This window comes from Meles meles, chromosome 15 (genome assembly GCF_922984935.1).
Source record: "Meles meles chromosome 15, mMelMel3.1 paternal haplotype, whole genome shotgun sequence".
Lineage (NCBI taxonomy): Eukaryota > Metazoa > Chordata > Mammalia > Carnivora > Mustelidae > Meles > Meles meles.
The window spans coordinates 19,494,163-19,516,749 of NC_060080.1; the positions used below are offsets into that span (position 1 = coordinate 19,494,163).

The 22,587-nt window shown below is 41.7% G+C and overlaps 1 protein-coding gene across 6 annotated transcripts in view; it reads right to left on the reverse strand.

Annotated features, from left to right (window-relative positions):
• Positions 1-1,032: 1,032 nt before the first annotated feature.
• Positions 1,033-22,587, reverse strand: part of DNAJC27 (DnaJ heat shock protein family (Hsp40) member C27) — a 30,639-nt gene continuing 9,084 nt past the window's right edge. Inside the window, exons 3-8 of one of the 6 annotated variants that reach the window (XR_006815166.1) lie at positions 19,198-19,267; positions 14,610-14,774; positions 13,841-13,963; positions 8,266-8,426; positions 4,267-4,951; positions 1,033-2,278 (exon numbers count right to left, since the gene is read on the reverse strand). Coding sequence is in view for 3 of the 6 variants with exons in the window: in XM_045979990.1 (XP_045835946.1) it covers positions 4,819-4,951; positions 8,266-8,426; positions 13,841-13,963; positions 14,610-14,774; positions 19,198-19,267 (652 nt within the window). In the remaining 3 variants the exon portion in view is untranslated. Of the gene's footprint in view, positions 4,952-8,265; positions 8,427-12,406; positions 12,522-13,840; positions 13,964-14,609; positions 14,775-19,197; positions 19,268-22,587 lie in introns of those variants that run through there. The other 5 variants (XR_006815165.1, XR_006815167.1, XM_045979990.1 and 2 more) reach the window with 5 other exon arrangements.

Genomic DNA, 22,587 nt, shown 5'->3' on the forward strand with positions numbered 1-22,587 from the left:
TCCGATGAGAGAGATTCCAGCGAAGGACGCCCATTGGTTCAGTTTGGGTGACACTCCCAGCTCATGGGCCATTCTGGGTGGCTAGGAAGCAACGGAGACTTTGGCAGCTCGTCTTGAAAGCGTGTTTGGGGAGAGTAGAGCAGTTCCCCAAAAGAGCATTGTGCTTTCTCAGGTGAGAACATACATCATTCATCATGAAAATTACAGCCCTCATGTGAAGGCTTCCGAGAGACCCTGCCTTCTGCGGGTTGGCCCTGCAAGGCTTTCACTTCCAAATTCTGGGTTCCCAACAGTCTGTTACTTAAGGATTCTTGTTTCCAGGGACCAGTAACTGAATGAGTAAGTTGTTCAGCCGAGAGCTGCATTATTAAAATAGGATGGTAATAGTTTTATCTGAATTTAAAATGCAACACAATATCAGTTATCTTTTTTTTTTTATTATTTGACAGACTGAGAGAGATCACAAATAGGCGAGAGGCAGGCAGGGAGAGAGGAAGAAGCAGGCTCCCTGCTGAGTAGAGAGCCTGATGCGGGGCTTGACCCCAGGGCCCTGAGATCATGACCTGAGCCGAAGGCAGAGGCTTTAACCCACTGAGCCACCCAGGCGCCCCAATATTAGTTATCTTTAAGGAATCAAGACACGGGGCACCTGGGTGGCTCAGTGGGTTAAGCCTCTGCCTTCGGCTCAGGTCATGATCCCAGGGCCCTGGGATCGAGCCCCACATCGGGCTCTCTGCTCAGCAGGGAGCCTGCTTCCTCCCCTCCTCTCTGCCTACTGTGATCTCTATCTGTCAAATAAGTAAATAAAATCTTAAAAAAAAAAAAAAAAGAAATCAAAACACTTTCACCACGACTTAAGAAGGTTAGAATTACCTGATGGACTGAGGAATAAAATTTCCTCCATTTCCCAACTGGAAACTCAAGCAAGATATCCTCTGTAGGGCTTCAGTTGGTGAGGGCCTGGGCTGCTTCTAGACTAGTACGTTTTACATTAAAGACCAGCATCTAAACAAAAAAGTGCAGGCCACAGGCCGGTGTTCAAGTTTTGGCTTTATTTTATAAAAATACACAACTTAAATACATATGACACTCTCTATACAAGACATAAACAACTGTTAGATTTAACATTTTCAGTTATTTCAACAGAACGCAAATATGCAAATTACCTCGTAAGAGCGAAGGGTATCGTTAGAGACTCTGCATTCACAGTCAGAGGGGACGATCGCCCTGCAGGAAGCCGGACACTAACCCAGACCGTCCAACCTGCCGACAAGTCACTTCACACCAGGGCCTTTTTGGCACGGCTTAATATTGCACTGCTTGTTAGACACACTCTAATTTCCCCATGTCACAAATCTAAGCTTTTGTCTTCTCTAGAAACATTTAACGGAAAAACCAACGTACAAACGTTACATTGTGCTAATACCAAACATGAGAAGTGTGAACCTTTTTTCACTTTGCAAAACTTGCAGTGGAAGGTGGGTAGCTCTCTTGTGCAGCTAAACTCATTTTCCAGAAGTTTTGCAAAAATGTTAGCAGACTCAAGAGTGAGCTAGGTGGAGTGCGGTGGGGCAGGGAGTGACAGGCCAGCGCCCACTGAAAGTACCTCTGAGAAGGGCGCTGTGACTGTCAGCGGCGATCCGCGCGCGGATCCACGCTTTCTAACGTGGGCCCAAACTACCCTCCTCCCCCTCGAGATTCTGTCACCGTTCCAGGAGGAAGTGTGGCCCTGATACAGGGCTGACAGGGGCTGCTTACTTACTCTGGCTTTCTTTCAGAAATTTAGCTGCCTTATCTATGGCTCTTTTAACTAGCAGTGAATTAGATACTGGTTTCTGGGTAGAAAGAAATTATTTACCAGTTGGGAATTCAATGCATGAGAACACACTAGAGTGAGTTTCCTGAGGTAAATGTGAGCCTCAAGAGAAGTGTGCCAACGACAGGATCTCCGCAGCTTTTCCTGGGTGGCAGCACAGTGCTCGAGGCCTGGACTTTGAAGTTCACAGGCTAACAGAGCCGAGGACACATGTGTGGGGGAGACGGGAGACGACGAGGCTGAAAGAGAACGGTTGACAGGCGAGAACATCAGTTCAGAAAAAGCCTCAAAGGGGAAGAGGGGGAGAAAAGGACGGTGTATTTTAAAGTGCTTAGGTAGGCTGGGCAATTAGTTAGAAATACCTCAAGGGATTTCTAACAAGCTTTAAAACTGCTCGTTCTCGATGACTCAGACGTGGAAGTAATGGCTTTAATACGAACTGTTCCAACTTCTTATTCTTTCCTGAAAAACAAGATTCTCCATCAAATATTTTTAGCCAATGGAATGATTCTGCTAGTTGTTAATCTCACCAATGTATTTTGAGATCCTAACTGGCTGAAGGAATTTCATAAAGTTGAACTACAAAGTATATATTTGCACCGAGAATATAAATTTAATGCACAGAGGTCTACAAAGCTTTGTATTAAGTTAGTACCAAAAAACTTTGCATTGCAAATCATGCTTTACTATCCCTTAATAGTCTACTCAAGGATTATGGCACTCCGACAAATTACAGGACCCTGAAGCTTAACTTTCTTCTTTTCTTTCTTTTACATAAATGAAGTAGTTCATGGCCATCCTTAACATTAATAATGAAGGTGTTAGGAACTGAGTTCTAAGACCTAAGAACCAAAATCAGGCTAAATTTCCACAAGTCACTCGTTATATAGGAACGGAAGCACTAAGAAATTCTGTTGTAACTGTTCGTCTGCACAATGTAGTTGAATGAGGAGACCAACCCGGTCTTTAGCAGCAGTGATGAAAACGAGCAGAGGCTCCAGACAGGGCCACACACTCAGTGAGCGGTCATGTCAATTTGGGCTGACGCTTCCATGCAGTCCCTCGTTTATTTAACTTTAGTTCCTTTACAAGAATAGACCCACATTTTAATTACTTTAGGCGTGATGAAGGCCTTAAGTACAATTTAAATTCAGAAGCACTTTGGGTTGGAGTTTTATAGTCCCAGAAGCTATTTAAAATTACAAGTCCAGAGGAAAGTCCCCAGGAAATCATGTATTAGACTCAATTCGTAAAAAAGAAGCATTTTCAGTATTACCAAGATGAAAAGCCATACTAGAAAACAATGCTCTGGTTTCCTGAAAATAAGCTCAATGCAACCCAAGGGCAGACACGCAAAGGGAAGCTGCTTTGGAGAGGAGCTTCCAGAAGACTGCAGAGGGCTGGAATTAAACCGAAGTGGCTTTTCTTTTTAGGTAGGTGAATGCTATTTGGTGATCAATATGGGATGGCTGCTTGAAACTCACATTTTATGCACCTTAAAGCCCAATTAGTGCAGGGTGGTTGCAGCCAAAAATGAGTAAAGTACCGAGATTCACAACACAATGGGTCAAACAGCGAGACCAGTTCTGAAAGCTCTGGAGGAAGGGCCAGTCCTAACACACTTGATCTTCCTCTGTTCTGTGGATATGAAGGAGGAGACTATGGCAAGAGAATGGATTTCTCTACATTACATTAGCTTTCATAATCTAGAGTGTAAATATATTACTATTTAGAAATATGGAGCCCAAGCAAAAATTAGAGATTCTTCCCACACAGGCTTTATGATCTCTCCCTCCACCAACACCCAGAGGATCCACACTTGACTCCGGTCAACCAGGGCTTGTGCGGGAGGACTGTAAGGTGAAGCCTCGTGAGGGAGGATGGAAGAGGCAGTGGCCAAAAGCCAGGCAATCAAGAGAAAAATGACAGATGTGGTACATTAAAAAAAAATAAATAAATAAGGAAGAGAAAAGGAAAAGGAAGGAACTCAAGTAGGTAAGTGAAGAGGCCAGGAGGTAGAGCAGTGGCCCTACGTTTCCTACCTACCTGTGGCAAAGGACGCAGGAACAAGAAAAGGCAGAAACCTCATCCACAGGCTCTCTGAGGGGCGTCAGACAAGTCCAAGCCAGGCCGGCTGTGCACTTGCCTTGCCTCTGGCCTTGCCTTTGGGGATGCGTACACAAGCTCTCATGTGACCTGCAAGCACGTCTGTTGTGGGACCTGACTCCTGCTTCCTGGGTGCCCGATGCTCCCTACTGCTACCGGCAAGGCTTCCGGGGCTGGAGAAAGGCCTCAGATCCAGGGGCAAGATGAGCAACAGCCAGTGTTCCAGAACTAGTGGCTGCCACTGCCTTTTCTCTCCTAGGACTAGCCTGTCTCTCCCCCTGGTGGCTGGAGAAGGGCACAGAGTGTATGTCCACAAAGGACTGCTCAATTTGGAACGGTATTACCTTGATTCACAAACTTCCAAAGGGCTCTCCAGAGTTCATTAATTATAGATGGATCGGTGGTTCAAATCCTACTAAGGAACTTGTAAAAGAAGCGACTTGCTTGTGAGGTCCCACCACACTTTGGGGGATTTTGTTATCGTTTTCTTCTGTTTCTGCTGTCTCCTTCTCCAGTGAACTTTTAAAAAAGGAAAAGAAAAGCGAAAGGTCCTCCTGCGCCCCTTCCTCCCTCCAGAAGCCTCCTGGACTGTCCTGAGTCAAGTGCATGAGGGATGCTACCATTACCGAGCTCACAAATGGAGGAGGAACAAAATTCAGATTATTTGGAAATGAAAGGAACTATACGTACAAGTGGCGCTTGGTTGTCTTCACTGCTCTGTAAAATGTCTGAAATGGTCACAGGCACCTGAATTTCTAATTTACAAATGACAACACAAGAGAAAAAAGCAGTAAGATTTTTGTGGAGAAAAAAAAAAAAAATCCATGGCGGTTATTTCACTTCTAGGGACAGTCAGCTTATACTTGAGGGCCGCACTTGTCTTTTTCTCTGACTTCCTACTTGATGTTTTTCAGGAGGGCTGTCCGGGCATTCACCACCGCTTTGAAGGCATCTTCACTACCAGGCGCCACGCACTTGTCCGGGTGAAGCAGCACAGCGAGCTTCCGATAGGCTTTGTTGACTTCATCCCTACGAGAAAGAATCCAAGCTCTGTGTCAGCGACAGGGTCGGCCAGCCCCCACCCACGGCAGTTTGATGTCTGGACTTACATCATATCTCTTGCATTACTACTTTTTCTCAAAAGTGGGACTAAAGGGGGCGCCTGGGTGGCTCAGTGGGTTAAAGCCTCTGCCTTCGGCGCAGGTCGTGATCCCAGGGTCCTGGGATCGAGCCCCGCATCGGGCTCTCTGCTCAGCCGGGAGCCTGCTTCCCCCCTCTCTCTGCCTGCCTCTCTGCCTGCTTGTCATCTCTGTCAAATAAATAAACAAAATCTTAAAAAAAAAAAGTGGGACTAAAGGACTTGGAAACAAAAAATAAGTAAATAATACGTTACAGACGAGTAGAGAAAGAAATATAATGTGGAGTATCGAAATGCCAAGAAAATGCCTGGTAAAAGAAAGATCCACGGAAAGGTCCTCGGCACAGAGCAGGCATCTGGCAAATCTTTGCTGTCTGAAGCGATGAGGGCACGGGGTGATCGGGGAAGGTCTGTGGGGTAGGGTTCTGAAGGAGATGGGGGGACACTGAGCCACCGGGAGAGAGCCGGCCGAAGTTAGGAACCACGAACAGCATGGCCATGGCATGAAGTTCCACAAGGACACTGCCAGGGGTAACAAAAACAAAGTTGGCCAGGAAGCACAGGCCAGAAAGAGAGGGGCCTTGAAATCAAAACAACAAAAAAGTAGACTTGATAAACAATGACATTAGTAAGTGTTTCATGACAAAAAAGGTGCTGAGAAAGCTGTTTTTCGAGGTTAGGAGATTGTTACGAGAAGCCAAGTACGAGTACAAGAGTCTGGATCAAGGGAGGCTAACGGATGACACACAGAAAGAATCGGCAGGAGCAGGTGACGAGCTGGACATACAGGTCGAGGAGATGGAAGAAAAGGGGCTGAAATGAGTTCCAGGGTCAAGGGGACGCTGAGGCTCAGGGAAGATGGTGACACCATTGACCAAGAAAGGGACGCTGCAGATGGGGGTACCCGAGAGCTCCAGTGAGCTCCTGGGACCAAAGAAGAAAAAGAGAAGGGAACATTACCCATAAAGGAAAGGGGCAGTACAGTGAGTCCCAAAGACCAGGAGAGCTCCAGGAGACCACCTGTCCCTTTCCCTGCTCTTCATCATCCTCTGGTGTTAGGCCTCCAGAAGCTTCTAAGTACCCAGCTCCTCCTCTGGTCAGATGTAGTTCTGTCCTTACCAGATAGTTTTATTTCCCACCTTCTTTTTGTAATTCAGGTGTCCAGTTATGCTATTAGCCTGGATATGGTGCTTTCCCAAACACTCTAGTTTTTCTCCTTTATGTTTTTTGAGAAGGATTTCTACTTGGCTCTCCGAATTAGAGAGATGGTCTAACGTCTTGGGTGTCCACTTGGAAAGACTGAGGTCACAGGGCCATGTTCATAGTCCTCTAGGCTTGGGTCATGTATTCTAAGGCTTTTTCTGCTTTCTGCTCTTAAAAAAATCCTGAATTCTCTTATTCTTCTTTTTTTGTTGTTCTTTAAAGATTTATTTATTTATTTAACAGAGAGAGAGAGACAGTGAGAGAGGGAACACAAGCAGGGGAAATGGGAGAGGGAGAAGCAGGCTTCCCGCTGAGCAGGGAGCCCGATGTGGGGCTCAATCCCAGGACCCAGGATCATGACCTGAGCTAAAGGCAGACACCTAACGACTGAGCCACCCAGGCACCCCTTGAATTCTCTTGTTCTAAAACATGCATGGGGCTTTTTTACATAGACAATTTTGATATTAGCTAACAAGAATCATATTCTCCCTCTCTGAAGAAATTCGAATTGCCAGAATTCTTCTCCAAAATAACAAATGTATTAACAAATACATTTACAAAGTAACAAATACCTTAATTCTGCTGAAGATGAAGATTTTCTTAAAGTTCAAGAACAGTAAACATGACACTGAACAAACATTAAAACTCTTTATAACTTCAAAACGCTGTTTCTAGGTTCTGTTCAAATGTGCTCACTGCCATACAAAATTAGTTTGATGGACCCAGAGAAAGAGAGGTAAGAGGAGCACATGTTTGTGTTGGTCAGTGATAGAGAACTTGTGAAGTCCCGTATATTTTGGTAGATTCCAATTAATACAGATAGTGAATAAGTAAGGAACCTGAAGTTTCTTTTTCCTTAATAAACACTGTACTAACTTAACTAATAAGTTTCTTTCTTTTAGAGCCAATCTCCCTTGGAGGTAAACAGAAGATGTTAGAATGAGACTATGGAAATCCCAAAGGACATTTAAAAGACACCAATTAACTGTGCTATTTACACAAGATCATCTGAAATGTTCGTGTGTTTAAAGCCTTCTCTGTAAGGCCTGGCAAGTCGAGGTGACCAGTAACTGTTTTCTTCTTCCCCTGCCCTCTAGCCTTCTGGGCCTGAAGACAGGCTAGGAGACCAAAGTGGAAAAGAGAAACTTAACGCCATTGGTATCAACAAGGTGTTTCAACACGTACTTTGTGTGCGTGTATGTGTGAATCAAGGTGACAAAGTAGAAAGGGACAAGGATGGGGAGGAAAGTTATGGTGCAAAATAAAAAGACCCGAGAACACTTACAATTACAATAAAAATCATAATATGTATAGTAACAGAAGCCTTCTATTGTTAAAAGTTACATAATCATACCAAACAAGGATTTATTCTTGCACAAGCAACAAAGAATAGTGATTGTATTTGTCTTCCTCCCAAATATTTCTTTTGGCTAAAAATAAAACCATTTAACATAAATTCATACACAGACGAGGACCTAGCAGGATTCTGAGGGCCACAGAAAGAGACAGAGCCAGGCAGACACACAGTGTTCAAGGTCAAGAACCAATTCTACCATGAACTCCCAGGGTCCTTGAACATGTGTTTAGTCTCGCTGAATTCCAGTTTTCTCACCTATAAAATGAAATGTCTGCAGAAGCTGCTAATATCCTTTTCCTTTTCTAAAATTCTATGATTTAAGATTTCTCTTTTGTAAGGTATTTTTTTAAGGTTACATTTGCTTCAAGGCTCCTATTCAACACAGACCAAAGCAGAGCACACCATTACCGAAAGTATTCATGCAAACACACTGCAGAGTTCCTTCATCAGGCCACTGTGTCCTCTACTTTGTTTCTCTGGCTTTCAGTTAATTCGCTGAAGAAAAGTTATTACATAAGCTAATGCATTTCCACACATCTTCATATTTCCAGTCAATGACAAGAAGATCTATCAGACCTACGATGTCGACAGCTGAGTTTTTCCCCAGGACAGAACTTGGAACTAAGATCCTAGAGCACCGCTTACCTTGAGGCCCCAGGTTTGACTCCCAACATGTCCCAACTGTCTTTACTGTTTCGAATTCTGCGAATGGTGTCTGCTTGTTCTTTGGTGAAACTAGCATTGCTATTCGTGATAGGACGTTTCCCTCCATTTTCACATAAGTCAACTATGGATACATAAAAGGTCTGCAAAAAGAAATCATCCCAGAGGAGAACTGATTTTATGAGAATAGGAATTTCTTTTAAGCATAACTTAAAGAATTTTAATATATTACAATAACTTAAAATTCACCATAAAGCAAATATATAGTTTGGAAGGTTTTTTTTCTTTTATCTTATATGCGTGTTTATGTGTATATGCACATGCTTATGTATTTTTTTAACACACAAAAGTACAAGGAATAAACTTTAAATGGCTCATAATCTTCCTCTTAAATAACACTCTTGAGGTTAAAAGGTAGTAGGTGAACACTGTTAGAAAAATTCAAATAGTAAATAAAAGTGTAAAATGAAAACTGTCTTCCTGCCCCTCAAGTTCCTCTCCTAGAAGTAACTATTATTAATATTTTTTGAGTATCTTCCCAGAAAAATTTTCTATCAGAATACCAGTATATCAGGTGCCTGGGTGGCTCAGTGGGTTAAAGCCTCTGCCTTCGGCTCAGGTCGTGATGCCAGGGGCCTGGGCTTGAGCCCCGCATGGGGCTCTCTGCTCAGCAGGGAGCCTGCTTTTGCCTGCCTCTCTGCCTACTTGTGATCTTGGTCTGTTGAATAAATAAATAAAATCTTAAAAAAAAAAAACAAAAAAGAATACCAGTATATCCATCTCTACACTGAACACTGACATAAGAGAAAACAGGTTAAACATACTGCTTAGCTCCTCAAACTTTTTCACATAAAAATACAGAGGCACCTGGCTGTTTTAGTTGGTAGAGTGTGCAACTCTTGAACTTGGCATTGTGGGTTCGAGCCCCATGTTGGGAATAGAGATTACATTAAAAAAAAATCTTTTAAAAAAATACACCTTGGACTCTTTCTCTAGAGAGAAAGTGCATATAGACACTTTCTTCATCCTTTTTAATGACTGTTCAGTATTTCACTATGTGACTGTAGCTTAATTTATTTAACCAACTCCCTATTTCCCCAATTGACAAGTCAATTATTTCCAGGTGTTGCTATTACAACACAGTGCTTTAATGAAAACTCTGTGTGTGTGTGTGTGTGTGTGTGTTTGCACACTAGTGGAGATACTGCTTTTGGATAAATTCCTAAAAGGAGAAGCACTAAGTAACAGTGTACAGGCATTTTAGTTTTTGATTTTGACAACTTTCCTACAAAATGACTGTGCCAGTTTACACCCCCATCACAGTGTCCGACACACTATTTCTCTATCTCCTTGTCACTATGGGGTATTCTCGCACAGCTTCACTTTTGCCAAACCTATGTGTAGCTCACAGTTTGGATTTAAAATGTCTTTAATTATAAGTGAAACTGAGTGTCTTCTCATATGCTTAGTGCCTTTCCCTTTTCTCTAAATTGTTCAGATTCTTTGCCCATTTTTTTGATGTTTTTCAAAGCGAAAACTGTTTCTTGATCCTGCTCATAGTTCAGTTACTATTGTTAGATAACTTTGCTCAAAAGACTCATTTAATACACTATAATGCTCTCAAATTGACACATCTCCTCTTCCCTCCATCTCTTTTTTAATTTCTCTTCTTTTTCAGATATTTCTATAATTCCTGTCATTGTCCCAAATTTTTCCATTTCTCTTAGACTCCTCCTTCTTATCTCCAGTAATAGCTAATAGACTTGACAACCTAAACAAGAAGACCGATTTCTGAGGAGGGTGCCAAAGGAAAAGCCACTAGGTACCAAGACAAAAGAAGAGTTAATGTGAATAGTCTGTCTTACTCTCTGCTCACAATGTGAAAAAGACAAAACTAAGTTCCTTTCTGACATAAAGTGTCTATAAGTGGATAGGAAACAAAGAAAATATTTATTAAATTGAGCCAGCAGGAAAGCACTGCTTCTAAGCATTTGCTTACATAGGTTTTTTTTTTTTTTTTACATTCCTTGTTAGCCTGTTTTTAAACAGACTAATTTATCCCTGAGTGCTGCTCCAGATTTATCTGAAAGGATAAAAGCAACCTAAAAGTCATCACAGTTCACTGATGTTTGCTTGTGCTTTGTATCAGTAAGGTTTTCTTCCAGTTTATCAGTTAAACTAAAATATAAGCACTCCCAGATCTCTGAGGACACAAGCATTCACTCGTAACACACATGGTTTAGACGCGCCAGCTGTGGTGTGGCGTACAGAACAGGAGAACGGAATTCAAGGGTCTGTTTACATTTACATTCCATGTCTGACTTCCAGCCATGATGGAGTGACAGGGACCGGGCTAGAACTCCTGCCATAAAATACTATGAAAACGGACAGCCAGAGGAAGCAGCTAGTTCCAGGTAGTGGACAAGAGCAAGCACAGTACTGCCCCTCGGTTTCTACCTGGAGCCCATTTCCTGGCCACGTCACAGAGAGCTGGTCTGAGCAGTCCCACAGTCCCACTGAATGAAAGAGACCGAGATCAGAGTTTAAGGATACTAAAGGGGCTGGAATCTGCAGAGCGGGGCATTGGAGAGGAAGGAGAAAGGCAGGATTGGGCCCCAGAAGTCCATGTGACAGTTCCCCACTAATCTATAGCTGCGGTCCAGGCTATAAATGCACAGGGTGAGATCACCTGAGGCTGACCATGGGATTGAGAAGAGAACCAATATACTAGAAGTCTAGCGGTGCTTTGGGAAGAGGCATTCCAGGAACAGTACAGTTTGACTTTGCTAGAGTGCAGACATTGCTTACTATTTCATTAGTATCCTGGGTATCTAGCTGAGACACCACAGAAAGACTATGGCTTGGTAGTAAACTCATCCTGACCACAGAAAGATTATGGCTTGGTAGTAAACTCATCCTGACAAAACCAAAAACCAAGAGTTGACAAGGTCTAAAAGGAGACAGAATTTGAAGGCTAAGTTCTACCAAATTAGAAGGGCTTAGGCAATAATTTGGGCTTCCTTCAGATCCTTGCTATGAAAGCAAAAAACCAAACCCATGCAAATTCAATGTAATCTGTTGGTAATTGCCTGCTGAAATAAGAACCAGTATTCTGCTGAGGAAAATAAAGAATCCAGAGCCTCTACAATGTATTATCCACAGTGTCTTGGTATTCAATCAAAAATCACTATTCATACAAAGACACAAGAAAATATGATCCATAGTCAGGCAAAAAAAAGAAGAAAAAAGCTGTCAACAGAAACTGAGCCCGAGATGATTCAGATATTGGACTTAGCAGACAAAGACTTTAAAGGAGCTATTATAAATATTTCAAAGAGATAAAGGAAAATATAGTCTTAATAAGTGAACAGATAGAGAATCCCTGCAGAGAACCAGGATCTACACAAGAAAATAAAATGCAAATTCTAGGACTGAAAAGTACGGAGTTGAAAAATTCACTCAGATTTAAAAGCAGCTGAAAGTCAGACCAATAAAGACTATGCAATCCAAAAAATAGAGAAAAAGGAAAGAAAAATAACGTAGTCTCAAGGACTATGGGACAAAATCAAATTGCCTAATATACATGTAACTGGAGTCCAGGAAGGAAATGAGTGAAAATAAACTAAACAATTTTTGAACAAATGATGATAAAAAACACCTGCTTAGCTCTCCGAGAAACTCAACAAACACCAAGCAGAACAGATATAAGGAGAATCACATCTAGTCACACAGTCCAAAGCCAAAAGCCAAAGATAAAGAAAAACTCTTGAAAGTGGCTAGAGGGGAAAAAATCCCCAACACATTATGAACAAAAAAACAAGAGTACGAATGGGTACTAACATCTTATGAGTTGCAAGGGAGGCCAGAAGAGAATGGACCAACATCTCTAAAGGGTTGAAAGAAATTTAATCTTCAATGGTCATTATTTATACCCTTGGACAAGTCATTTCAGTACTCTTGATGTTATAAAATCTGAAATGAGAATAAAACCTGCTACACATTAAATCTCAAATGAGATGAAACAAGTAAACTTTTCCAGAATAGTAAAACACTATTCAAATGATCAAGTACCGTTATTGCACATAAATAGGTACAAACTCACACAGGTTCATGTACTCAATAGAACAGGATGTGGCAAGCCAACATCAACCTTATTTGGTCTTGAAACAGAAGCTATGATGCCATATTCAAACTGTCAGCCAAGGATGAAACCTGTCTTCTAATAGGGGCAGTGACATCTTAAGAGAAAGAAATTCAGCATAAAAGATTAAATAAAATCCCACTCAATAATTAAGAACAACTCTTTATAGTATAGTTACATTATTTGAAATGCTAAAAATTCCCAAAAATATCAAGATATATTCATAAGAGAAAAAAATGCATAATTCATGTCACCACTTACTTCCAAATGTATCTGTAACCAAGAGTTGACTTTATAATTTATTATTTTAAAAAAGCCTTGTTCTGGGGTGCCTGGGGGCATGGTTGGTTAAGCATTGAATCTTGGTTTCAGCTCAGGTCATGATCTCAGAGTCATGACATCGAGTTCCACATCAGGCTCCCTGCTCCGCTCGGGAGTCTGCTTGAGTTTCTCTCTCTCCCTGTCCCTGTGCCCCTCCTGCTCATGCTCTCTCTTTTTCTCTCTCTCTCTCTCAAATAAATAAATTAATTAAATCTTCTTTAAAAAAAAAAAAAAAAAAGTCTTGTTCTGGGCACCCAGGTGGTTCAGTTGGTTAAATGTCCAACTCTTGATTTCAGCTCAGGTCATGGTCTCAGGGTTGTGAGATCGAGCCTGCATTGGGCTTTGTGCTGGGCATGGAGCCTGCTTCAGATTCTTTCTCTCCCTCTGGCCCTTACCCATCTTTCTCTAAAAAAAATTATATAAGTAAATAAATAAACCTTGTCCCTTAAAATTATTCAAGATTAGTAATTTTTAAAAAAATCACCATCCATTCAGGTTGCAATATGAGTACCTCCTTCCATTGTCTACTTGGTGGGTAAGACCTTATTTTTATGTGTGATTGGTGGGACTCTACAATGCCAGGCTCCTATTCTCTAACTGTGCTCCTGCGATATAGGATTATATCAGCTATGGCAAGGCAATTTCGCCAAAGTAATCCTTCCATCTACCTATTCATGCAAATGTAACACCATTAACCGAAGGTGGTTCTCAAGAAAATCTTTGTTCTATTATAAGTATACAATAACTGTTGCTAAACTTGATGATCATCGGAATCACCTGGAAAGCTTTTCCAAAATATAGATTCTCGAGCTCCATCATAAGCACTAAGCTTCCAGTAGTTCTGGAGCCTGGAAACCTGTGTTTTTAAGAATTTCCCAAAGTAATTCTGATGATCAGCCAGTACAAGTACACAGCAGGCAGATACCACACACAGACACACACACACACTCTCTCTCTCTTAATCTTTTTCTCACCAGCTTCTGAAAAGAACACACTTATTCTAATGAGAAATTCCTATTATATGTTTGCTTCTCATAATTTAAACTAAAATTTGGCATGGTCAGCCTCGGAACAAACAAAACAATGCCACCTTACCTGGAACATCTCATTGATTCCCTCTCCAGTCTGTGCTGAAGTTTCAAAGTACAGGAAGCCTTTGCTTTCGGCCCACAGACGCCCTTCACTTTCATCTACACAGCGGTGCTTGGTACAGTCAATCTGAAATAGAAAGTTGGGGGGCAGAGAGAAGACCCCAACCTTGACCCACTAGCACAGGCCCTGAGGTCTTCATCAATCTTCTTCTGAGGCAAAAACTACTCTTAAATGAACCCCAGCACCAGTATATACAATTACGAGGACCAAAAGAGACAAAAAAAAATTTGCCAATATTGAACATAGACTGATTTTCTATGGCAAAATGACAAGTGCCTGCTCCCACACTTCCCACTTTATCCTTGAAGAAAACTGCTCACCTCAACTTCACCTCTGTGAAAGTTGGCTTCATGGTATCTCCCACACTCAAGTCTGCTTTCCATTCCTTTCCATAATCCATGCTGTGTACCTAATTACTGTCCCTTCTCTAATCAAGGCCACAGTGTAATTATTAGGATCCCCTTCTCCTGCTCTGTCACTAATATCCTTCCCCACGTATAGCACCAGAAAAAAATGGATAAATACCCCAACATATGGGAATTTGTGTTTTTATTCTTTATGTTTTAGGGATGTATGTTTTGAAAATCTGTTGATTCCTATAGTATAGAATAAGGATTTCTTTTTTTATTTTCATTTGTTCCCCAAAACTCAGAGCTGCACTCTTCCCATAATGGATCCGGAAAGTTGAGCATACAATGTCCAAAGCAGTTACCTTGTTGGCACACACTGCAAATACAATATTTTCCATGTTTCCGTGAGGTCCAAGATCCTGCTTCATCTCTGCCAGCCACGCATCAAGGGCGTCAAAGGAATCTTTCTGCCCAACGTCATAGACCAGTATTACACCCTGTGTATCCTTGTAAAACTCATTACGAACCTTCACATAAAAGAACAGATGTGCAAATTGGAGGTTTTGTGATTTTATAATCTATCTCACAGTCATTAACATAACAAAGGGCGTTCTTTTGTGCATACATAGTATTTGCTATTGTATCTCAATATCTACTGGTCTTTAGCGGACTTTTTATAAAATCAAAGTAACATGATAAGAAAAACCCTAGGAGGACAAGGTCCTGTGATGAAAGTAACAGCTTCCTGCCTCAGCCCTTCTCACCTCCAGCTCCACTCCCTAGAGGCAATCCATCTTTAGTTCTCATTAGTAGATCTTAAAATAACACAAATTCTATAGAATAAAGCTCTTCTCAGGAAGAATGAAGAACTTCAGGCAAAAATGACATGAGCATCAGCAAGAGGTACGGCCATTTATGTACCAGAGCCTGGAGGAGGCTCCCCAGGATGCTGGGCAGAGCTTCCCTGACTCTCGGGTCTCCACACCAACTTCAGAACTCCAAACTCAGAGCCCCAGTGATGTGATGGCTATAGAGTCACTCTTACTTACTAGTTGTGTGATCTTGGGCAAGTCACTTAACCTCTCTGTGTCTCAGTGTCCTCATGTATCAAATGGGGACAGTACTACTTCCTTCACGGGGTAATTCCGAGGATTACATGAGATGATGAAGGCAAAGTACTTAACAGCGCCTGTGAAACAATGTCTATTTGCATCTTCTGCCTTTCTCACCTTCCTCTGATGGTCCACCTTCGATATTTTTGCTAGAAATGGCAACTCACTTCTGGGGCATAACTATAATTCTAGGAAGCAGCAGCACAAAGCATAGGGCACATGAAAGTGGCAGAGGAAGGACAGGTCGAGTGGGTGTGGAGTAACATTGACAGACCAGGGATTTCAGGCCAAAATTCCAGTAAGAACCTTGACAGAGGCCATGTATTACTCATTTGTCTCAGAGAATTCCAGTAGGCACACGCCCATACCAGTCTGTAGTAAGAAATGAAGACTTCTTACACACATCAGGCATGAAATTTAGGTTTCTGGGTACAGACAGACGCCTGGGCCAAGAAGGCAAATGTCTATTAATTTGTAGAAACAGAAGCAGTTATCTCCTAAATTAAAACCAATTAAATCACAAAGAATTAAAGTGATGAACAGCAGGTCTTCTCCCCTCAGTCCTCAAGGTCCTCAGCCCACCTGCAGAAGTGAAAATGGGCCTCTGCCTTCTTCCCCGAAACTCTCGCTGCCTTGGCTCCCATACGCCACGTTCTCGGGTTCTTTCTTGTGGTCTCTTACCAACTCCTCCTCTCTCCATTGCTCCCACTCCAGTTGGCTGCTGTAATTCCCCTAATCCCATCCCAGGCCTGCAGCCTTTCTTTTCCAATCCTTCCTTCCAACTCAGACAACATAACCACCTGCATAATTTCAACTGGGAGAAGCTCCAAGGTGAGCCTTTTCATTTGTGCTTCCAGACCTGCGTTTCTAGTTAACCCTAGACTCTCCCCGCTCAATGTCTTGCTGGAATCTCAAATTCAATATGTACAACAGGAAACCCTCCAACTTATTCCTTCCCAATCTTTTCCTTCTCTTGAACTTCTAGTGATGAAAGGAATGCACCATTCTCTGAGCCATGTGGATTGAAAGTCTAGTGTTAACCTTTGCTGCTTTCCTCTCCTTTTTCACTCTGCAGGTACAAGCAATCCCGTAGGGCCTGCCTCCGCCAGATTCCCTGCACCTGTCACTTCCTTTCCGTTTCTGTGTGCCAACATTAAACTACCTCTTGACTACTACTGTAAGAATTTTCTAAGTAACCTCCCAGCAACATTATACACATTACATATTTATCTTTTCAAAGCCCTGGTTCAAAAATTCTTTAGCGTTTCCCTACTGCCAACCCCTTAAATTTCAAATTCTTTTAACTGGTGTTGAAAGTTTCTGATCAGTCCTCCACCAGCTTTCCAGTCTTATCCTCCTCCTACCTCCTGTCCTTCAAAGTGGATAGTCTCTCATTCCCTAAACCTGCCCTGTGTCTAACTCCCTCTCGAAACAGACACCTCTTTATCTTTAATCTTTCTTTTTTTTTTAAAGATTTTATTTATTTATTTGACAGGCAGAGATCACAAGTAGGCAGAGAGGCAGATAGAGAGAGAGGTGGAAGCAGGCTCCCCGCTGAGTAGAGAGCCCGAATGCGGGGCTCGATTCCAGGACCCTGGGATCATGACCCGAGCCGAAGGCAGAGGCTTTAACCCACTGAGCCACCCAGGCGCCCTTTATCTTTAATCTTTCAAGTTTAGCTATAACACTGCATCTTTCACGGAGTTTTTCCTTCCCCACACCTTATCATCTAACCCCCAACCCCTGCCAAACAGGCTCTAACCCCTATATCCCTGAAATACCACAGCCTTTGTGCTTCTAGTAGTGTTCATATTACTTCCTGTCTGGTTTTATAGTTGGTAGCACGTACAGCTGCCTTCCCCAGTAGGCCGCAAGTGACAGACATGTGTCTTGATATGTCCGTCTTTGTGTCAGCCAACAGGGCCTACCAGGTGTAAGTATTCAAGACATTTTAAATCAAGAAGAGCTGAATGTAGGGAATGTAAGAAGAAGCCAAAGAATTTCAAAATGCAAATTATGCTATCCAGAGGGAGATTTGTGTGTAAATAGAGGTTTAGGCAAGCCTCATGGATTTCTCTTTCAACTGACTCAAGTTCAAGTCTGGGCTCAGCAACTGGCTACCTCTGTCATCTTGAGTAAGTGGTTTTGCCACCTCCAGCTTTGGTGTTCCCATCTGCAAAATAAAAACGGAGAAGCCTCAACAGTCCCCCATGGCTCTCTTATTCTCAGCCCCCAAACAGCTCTCTGATGTTAGTCCTAGAAGTCTTGCAGCACCCAAAGTTTAATTAAATAGGATGCTAAGGGATTATTTCTTAGGGCAGAGATGGCAAACTTTCTAGCTTGTAGGCCACAGAAAGCTGTTAGTTTAATATCACTCGGGTCTCATACCAGCAAGTCCCAGAATGATGTGTGCATCAGTGGAAGCAAAATCACTGTGAAGATACAGGCCTGGCATTCCCTCACGTTCCTCTCTTTGACACTGTCCTCTGAGAGTGGTCTCTCACAGGCTAAGCACACTGGCCTCTCTCAGTAGGCCCTTTGGGTAAACCTGTCGAGAGGACAGATGACAGTAGTAGCTTCAACGGAAGACAGGCCTCCAGGACGGGGGGAAGCCAGGGGTCATGACAATGGCTACAGACGCTTCACCCGCTGTGTGCTGAGCAAAAATATACTTTGGTCAGTTTGGGGCTTAGGGAGGAGATGGCTTTGGTCTTGTCAAAAAGGAGGGTTTGAGTTACAGACAAGTAAATACTTGACAAAAAAGAAAAAATCGAAGCTATTCAGAGAAAAGTTACTTCAGAAGTGGTGATTTCAAGAAACTTCTATTAATTACACTGGGGGGACAGCTATTGTAATTTCAGTTTGCATCGATAAGACGTCTAGCGTCTAATGACAGAAAGTAAAGGAACACTCAGTGTTTTTCACAGACAATATCTGGAATGTCGTGCTCAGTTGTCAGCTTCCCGTTAGCCAACTAGAGGTTATCTACCAAGGATGTTGAGAAGCCTAGCTGGCTGGGGCAGGACTAGAAAATATTTTACCGAAAAGGAGCGGATTAACAAATATTAGAAAGGTTATACGGTAGAAGCACAGACTCAGTCTATGTTGTTCCAAAAACAAGGCCAAGATCAATAGTGAAAGTCAAAGGAAGACAGCCTTCAAAAGGGCGTTGTTAATCTAGAGTTTTTAACGGTGAAAAGGATGAACTTGTGAGGCAGTGTGACCCCATCATGAGAGACATTCATTCTCCAAACTATTACAGTCTGTGTCACTCAAAACTATCCTTTGTATCACATCATGCCTGGATTCCCACCAATCTACATAATTCTTACTTATCCATCAGTGCCTACTTTAAATGTTGCTTCCTTCAACAAGACTTCCTGTCCTCCCAGATACTAGCCTAGATATTAAATGCTCCCAAGCATTCTGTCATTTGTTTAACATCCGTCTTCTCTGACATATTTATGTTCCACGAGGACAGGGACTGTGTATGACCAGCGTCCAACACAGAAACTGACACACTGGTATGCGGTGAATGAATGGTGGCCATCGATCAGGAAGGTATAAAGCATAAAAGCAAGAGTCCTTTGAAATTTAAAATTTCTTATCTAAGTGTTTGAAACATTAGCAATGGAATTTCCTACCACTATCTAAGGGGATGGAACAAAAGACCAATAGGTTTCCATTCAGTTAAGGCTCAGAAAGGAAGCCACACCCACCAGCTAAATTCACCTAATTTTATACATGATTTGCATACTGGTAGTTTCTAATAACTCCGGACCTTTCCCTAACCCACTGACAATACTGGACGCAGATTTTCTCAAAAAGGCTCTCTTACCTCATAGAAGAAGGGATGGCCAGCCATATCAAAGATGTTAACTTTGATTTCTCTGTCTCTGACTTGTACCCTGAAATGTTCAAGTGAAAACAATTCCAAAGAAGGTTATGGCTTCTGCATTCCCATTGAAAACATTTACATCATTTATTAATTTTAAAAAGGTATGTATATGAAATTTAGAAGAGGCTTTCTTAGTGCCTCTTCTTGGTAACAGATAATCATTACAACAGAAGCTGGTAATTTGGCAGATCATCTTGCCCTCCTTATTTTCCGAACACTGAGCCCAGGTAATAAGCACCCTCATTTACCTTCAGCTTACCTCAAGATACTTCAGTCTGTCACTGACTGATACTTCAGTCAGTCACCACTAACAAATGGTGGCTATTACCATGGAACTAAGAAAACTGATGTGGGGCAAGTAGGACTGAGAGGAAGGAAAATAAAATATTTTCACTTAAGAAGACATCTTAATTACTAGTGGTTATGCTTGGTTACCACCCAGAACAATAACTAAAGTGTTTTTGTTGATCTTCATTGATCAAAAATCACTAAAGTGTTTTGCGATCTTCATTGAGCAAAAGCAAGTCAACTTGTTTTCAAAAATTTTTAAATAGAGAAAAGAACAAAAAGGAAAAATAATAACCATTCATATTAGAATTAAATACTTTCAACATGGTAGCATATTTGCATCTTGACCTTTTTATTTTTTTTCCAGAAAAATCACTACTGGCAAAAAAATTAATGAAATATTGTAAGTATTTCAAACACTAAAGAAAAATACAAAGATGAAAGTTTAAAATTTATCCCGAATCCTAACACCCAGAAAAAACCTTCGTCAATATAGATGAACATCACTGCAGTCTTCTTCTATGCATAGATACGACTGATGAGCATAAGTATTTTTTAATAAAAATGAGATTATCCTATTTTAAAATAAAAAGTATGAAATGTACTTGTTATTGAATTTAACAAAAGAAAAAGGAACTGAAGTGAACTAGAATTATTGAACTTTAAATACGTTTCCTCATCACAAGAAATATTTCCTAAAAGACCCCTCTAAGTTAAGAATAGGAATTATTCGCAATAAATTAACAGGGTAGAATCATTATGTTTTTAAGTGATGTGTTTTAGTTTACACAGCACTGACATGAAACCCTCCTCCAGGATACAAAGACATCGGTACTTGCTCTCATTGTCCCTGTACTACCTCCTGGTTTGTTTATTGTTATTATTACCTTGTCCGCATCTATAACATCCACTTTCTATTCTGAAATTGTAATTCCTACAGTTGTTTTATATTACTTGTAGACTTAAATTAAGCTAACCACTAATCATTTCTTTATTCCTGAATTTTCTACCATATTTCATCAATTCCAAAATGCATATTTGCTTTCATTTTAACATCTGTGAAATCAGGATCCATCTTACAAAAGAGGATGTGAGAACAGCAAAACAAAATAACAACAGAGCCTGAGAGCATCTGGAGAAGATCTGGTATAATAATTTATACTAGAAAATTTTGCCTTAAAGAGATAGCAGCTGAGAGGGGATGTAACTAAAGGCCATAAAGTCAAAAATGTATTCACACATTGAAACTCAAAGAGGTTAATTTAATTCAGATGCCAGACAGAGGCAATTACTTTAAGAAAAATGATAATTCATTACCTCAAGGTTGTGCTTTCCTAGATTATGGCCTGAAGACCACCTGTATCCTTATTATGAGAGACTGTTAAAAATGCAGATTCCTGTGGCCCATCTCAGACCTGGCAAATCAGAATTTTGGTGGGTGTGTCCTAGGAATCTGCATTTTTTAAAAAAAGATTTTTAATTTATTTATTTGACAGACAGAGATCACAAGCAGGCAGAGAGGCAAGCAGAGAGAGAGAGGGGAGGAAGCAAGCTCCCTGCTGAGCAGAGAGCCCGATGTGGGGCTCGATCCCAGGACCCTGGGACCATGACCTGAGCCGAAGGCAGAGGCTTTAACCCACTGAGCCACGCAGGCGCCCCAGGAATCTGCATTTTTATAAACTCTACAAGTAATTCTTCGGCATGTTGGAATTTGAGCTTCACCATGTTGGAAACAGGGAGGATGGAATGGGTATCTATTATTTTGACTATCCCAGAGTATTCCCCTTTCCTCTTGTAGTTGTGGTTCAGATGGGTTCGGCTCTATGTTTAGTGATGCCGCTCTGTTGGCCGTAGTCAACTGAGCTGGGGAAACACACCTGTCCCCACCTGGACAATCAAACCTTCTCTGAGTTGTTTTTTTTTTTTTTTTTAAGATTTTACTTATTTACTTGACAGAGAGAAAGACAGCAAAAGAGGGAACACAAGCAGGAGGAGTGGGAGAGGGAGAAGCAGGCTTCCCGCTGAGCAGGGAGCGTGATGTGGGGCACAATCCCAGAACCCGGGGATCATGACCTGAGCTGAAGGCAGCCACTCAATGACTGAACCACCCAGGCACCCCTTCCCTGGGATTTTTAAACTTGGAATACTAACTTTGGTCCCTCTCTGGAAGTAAAATTCACACTGTGAGTCTGAGATCTGCTGGAAGCCATGTAGAGGAAGCTATAAAGTGGAGAGAGATGGAGTGAATGATCTGGCTCTATTCTGTCCCTGCTTCCAGCCATCTCTAAGGCCCAGCACCCTTATAACTGAATATGAATTTATTAATATCCTTTATTTATGGTTATTATTGTTATTATTATTATTTTGCTTGAGCTGGTTTGACTTGGGTTCCTCTCAGTTATAGCCTCCTGATTCACCATGGGACAACCATCTTTCTCCCAGAAACTTTCAGCCCGAAATAGAATAGTCTGTTGACTAAACGACCACAGTTCTCTGGCATAATATGGTGATACTCATTTCTCAGGGGAATAAATTAGCTACTTACATGGATTCAAAACAGAACAGCCTTAAACAGGATCTCCTGCCATATCACTGATGAAACTCTGTGTCCTGAAGTACAGATACACCCACCACTTTAGTCCACCTTTTTTTTTTTTTTTTTTAAGATTTTATTCATTTACTTGACAGAGATCACAAGCAGACAGAGAGCCAGGCAGAGAGAGGAAGGGAAGCAGGCTCCATGCTGAGCAGAGAGCCCAACGCAGGGCTCGATCCCAGGACCCTGAGATCATGACCTGAGCCGAAGGCAGAGGCCTTAACCCACTGAGTCACCCAGGCGCCCCTTTAGTCCACCTTCTTGAAAGCTGCCCTCATATTCTAATCTTGCAAACTTCTTCTTCAGTCCTATCTTACCTAATAATACATAGTTTTTGAGTATCTACTCTGTACAAGCACTGGATCAGGCACTTGGGGATGATTTATACGAACAGCCCCTTCTTCGTGGAGCTTATAATATAGCAGGAGACATTAAACATATAAAAA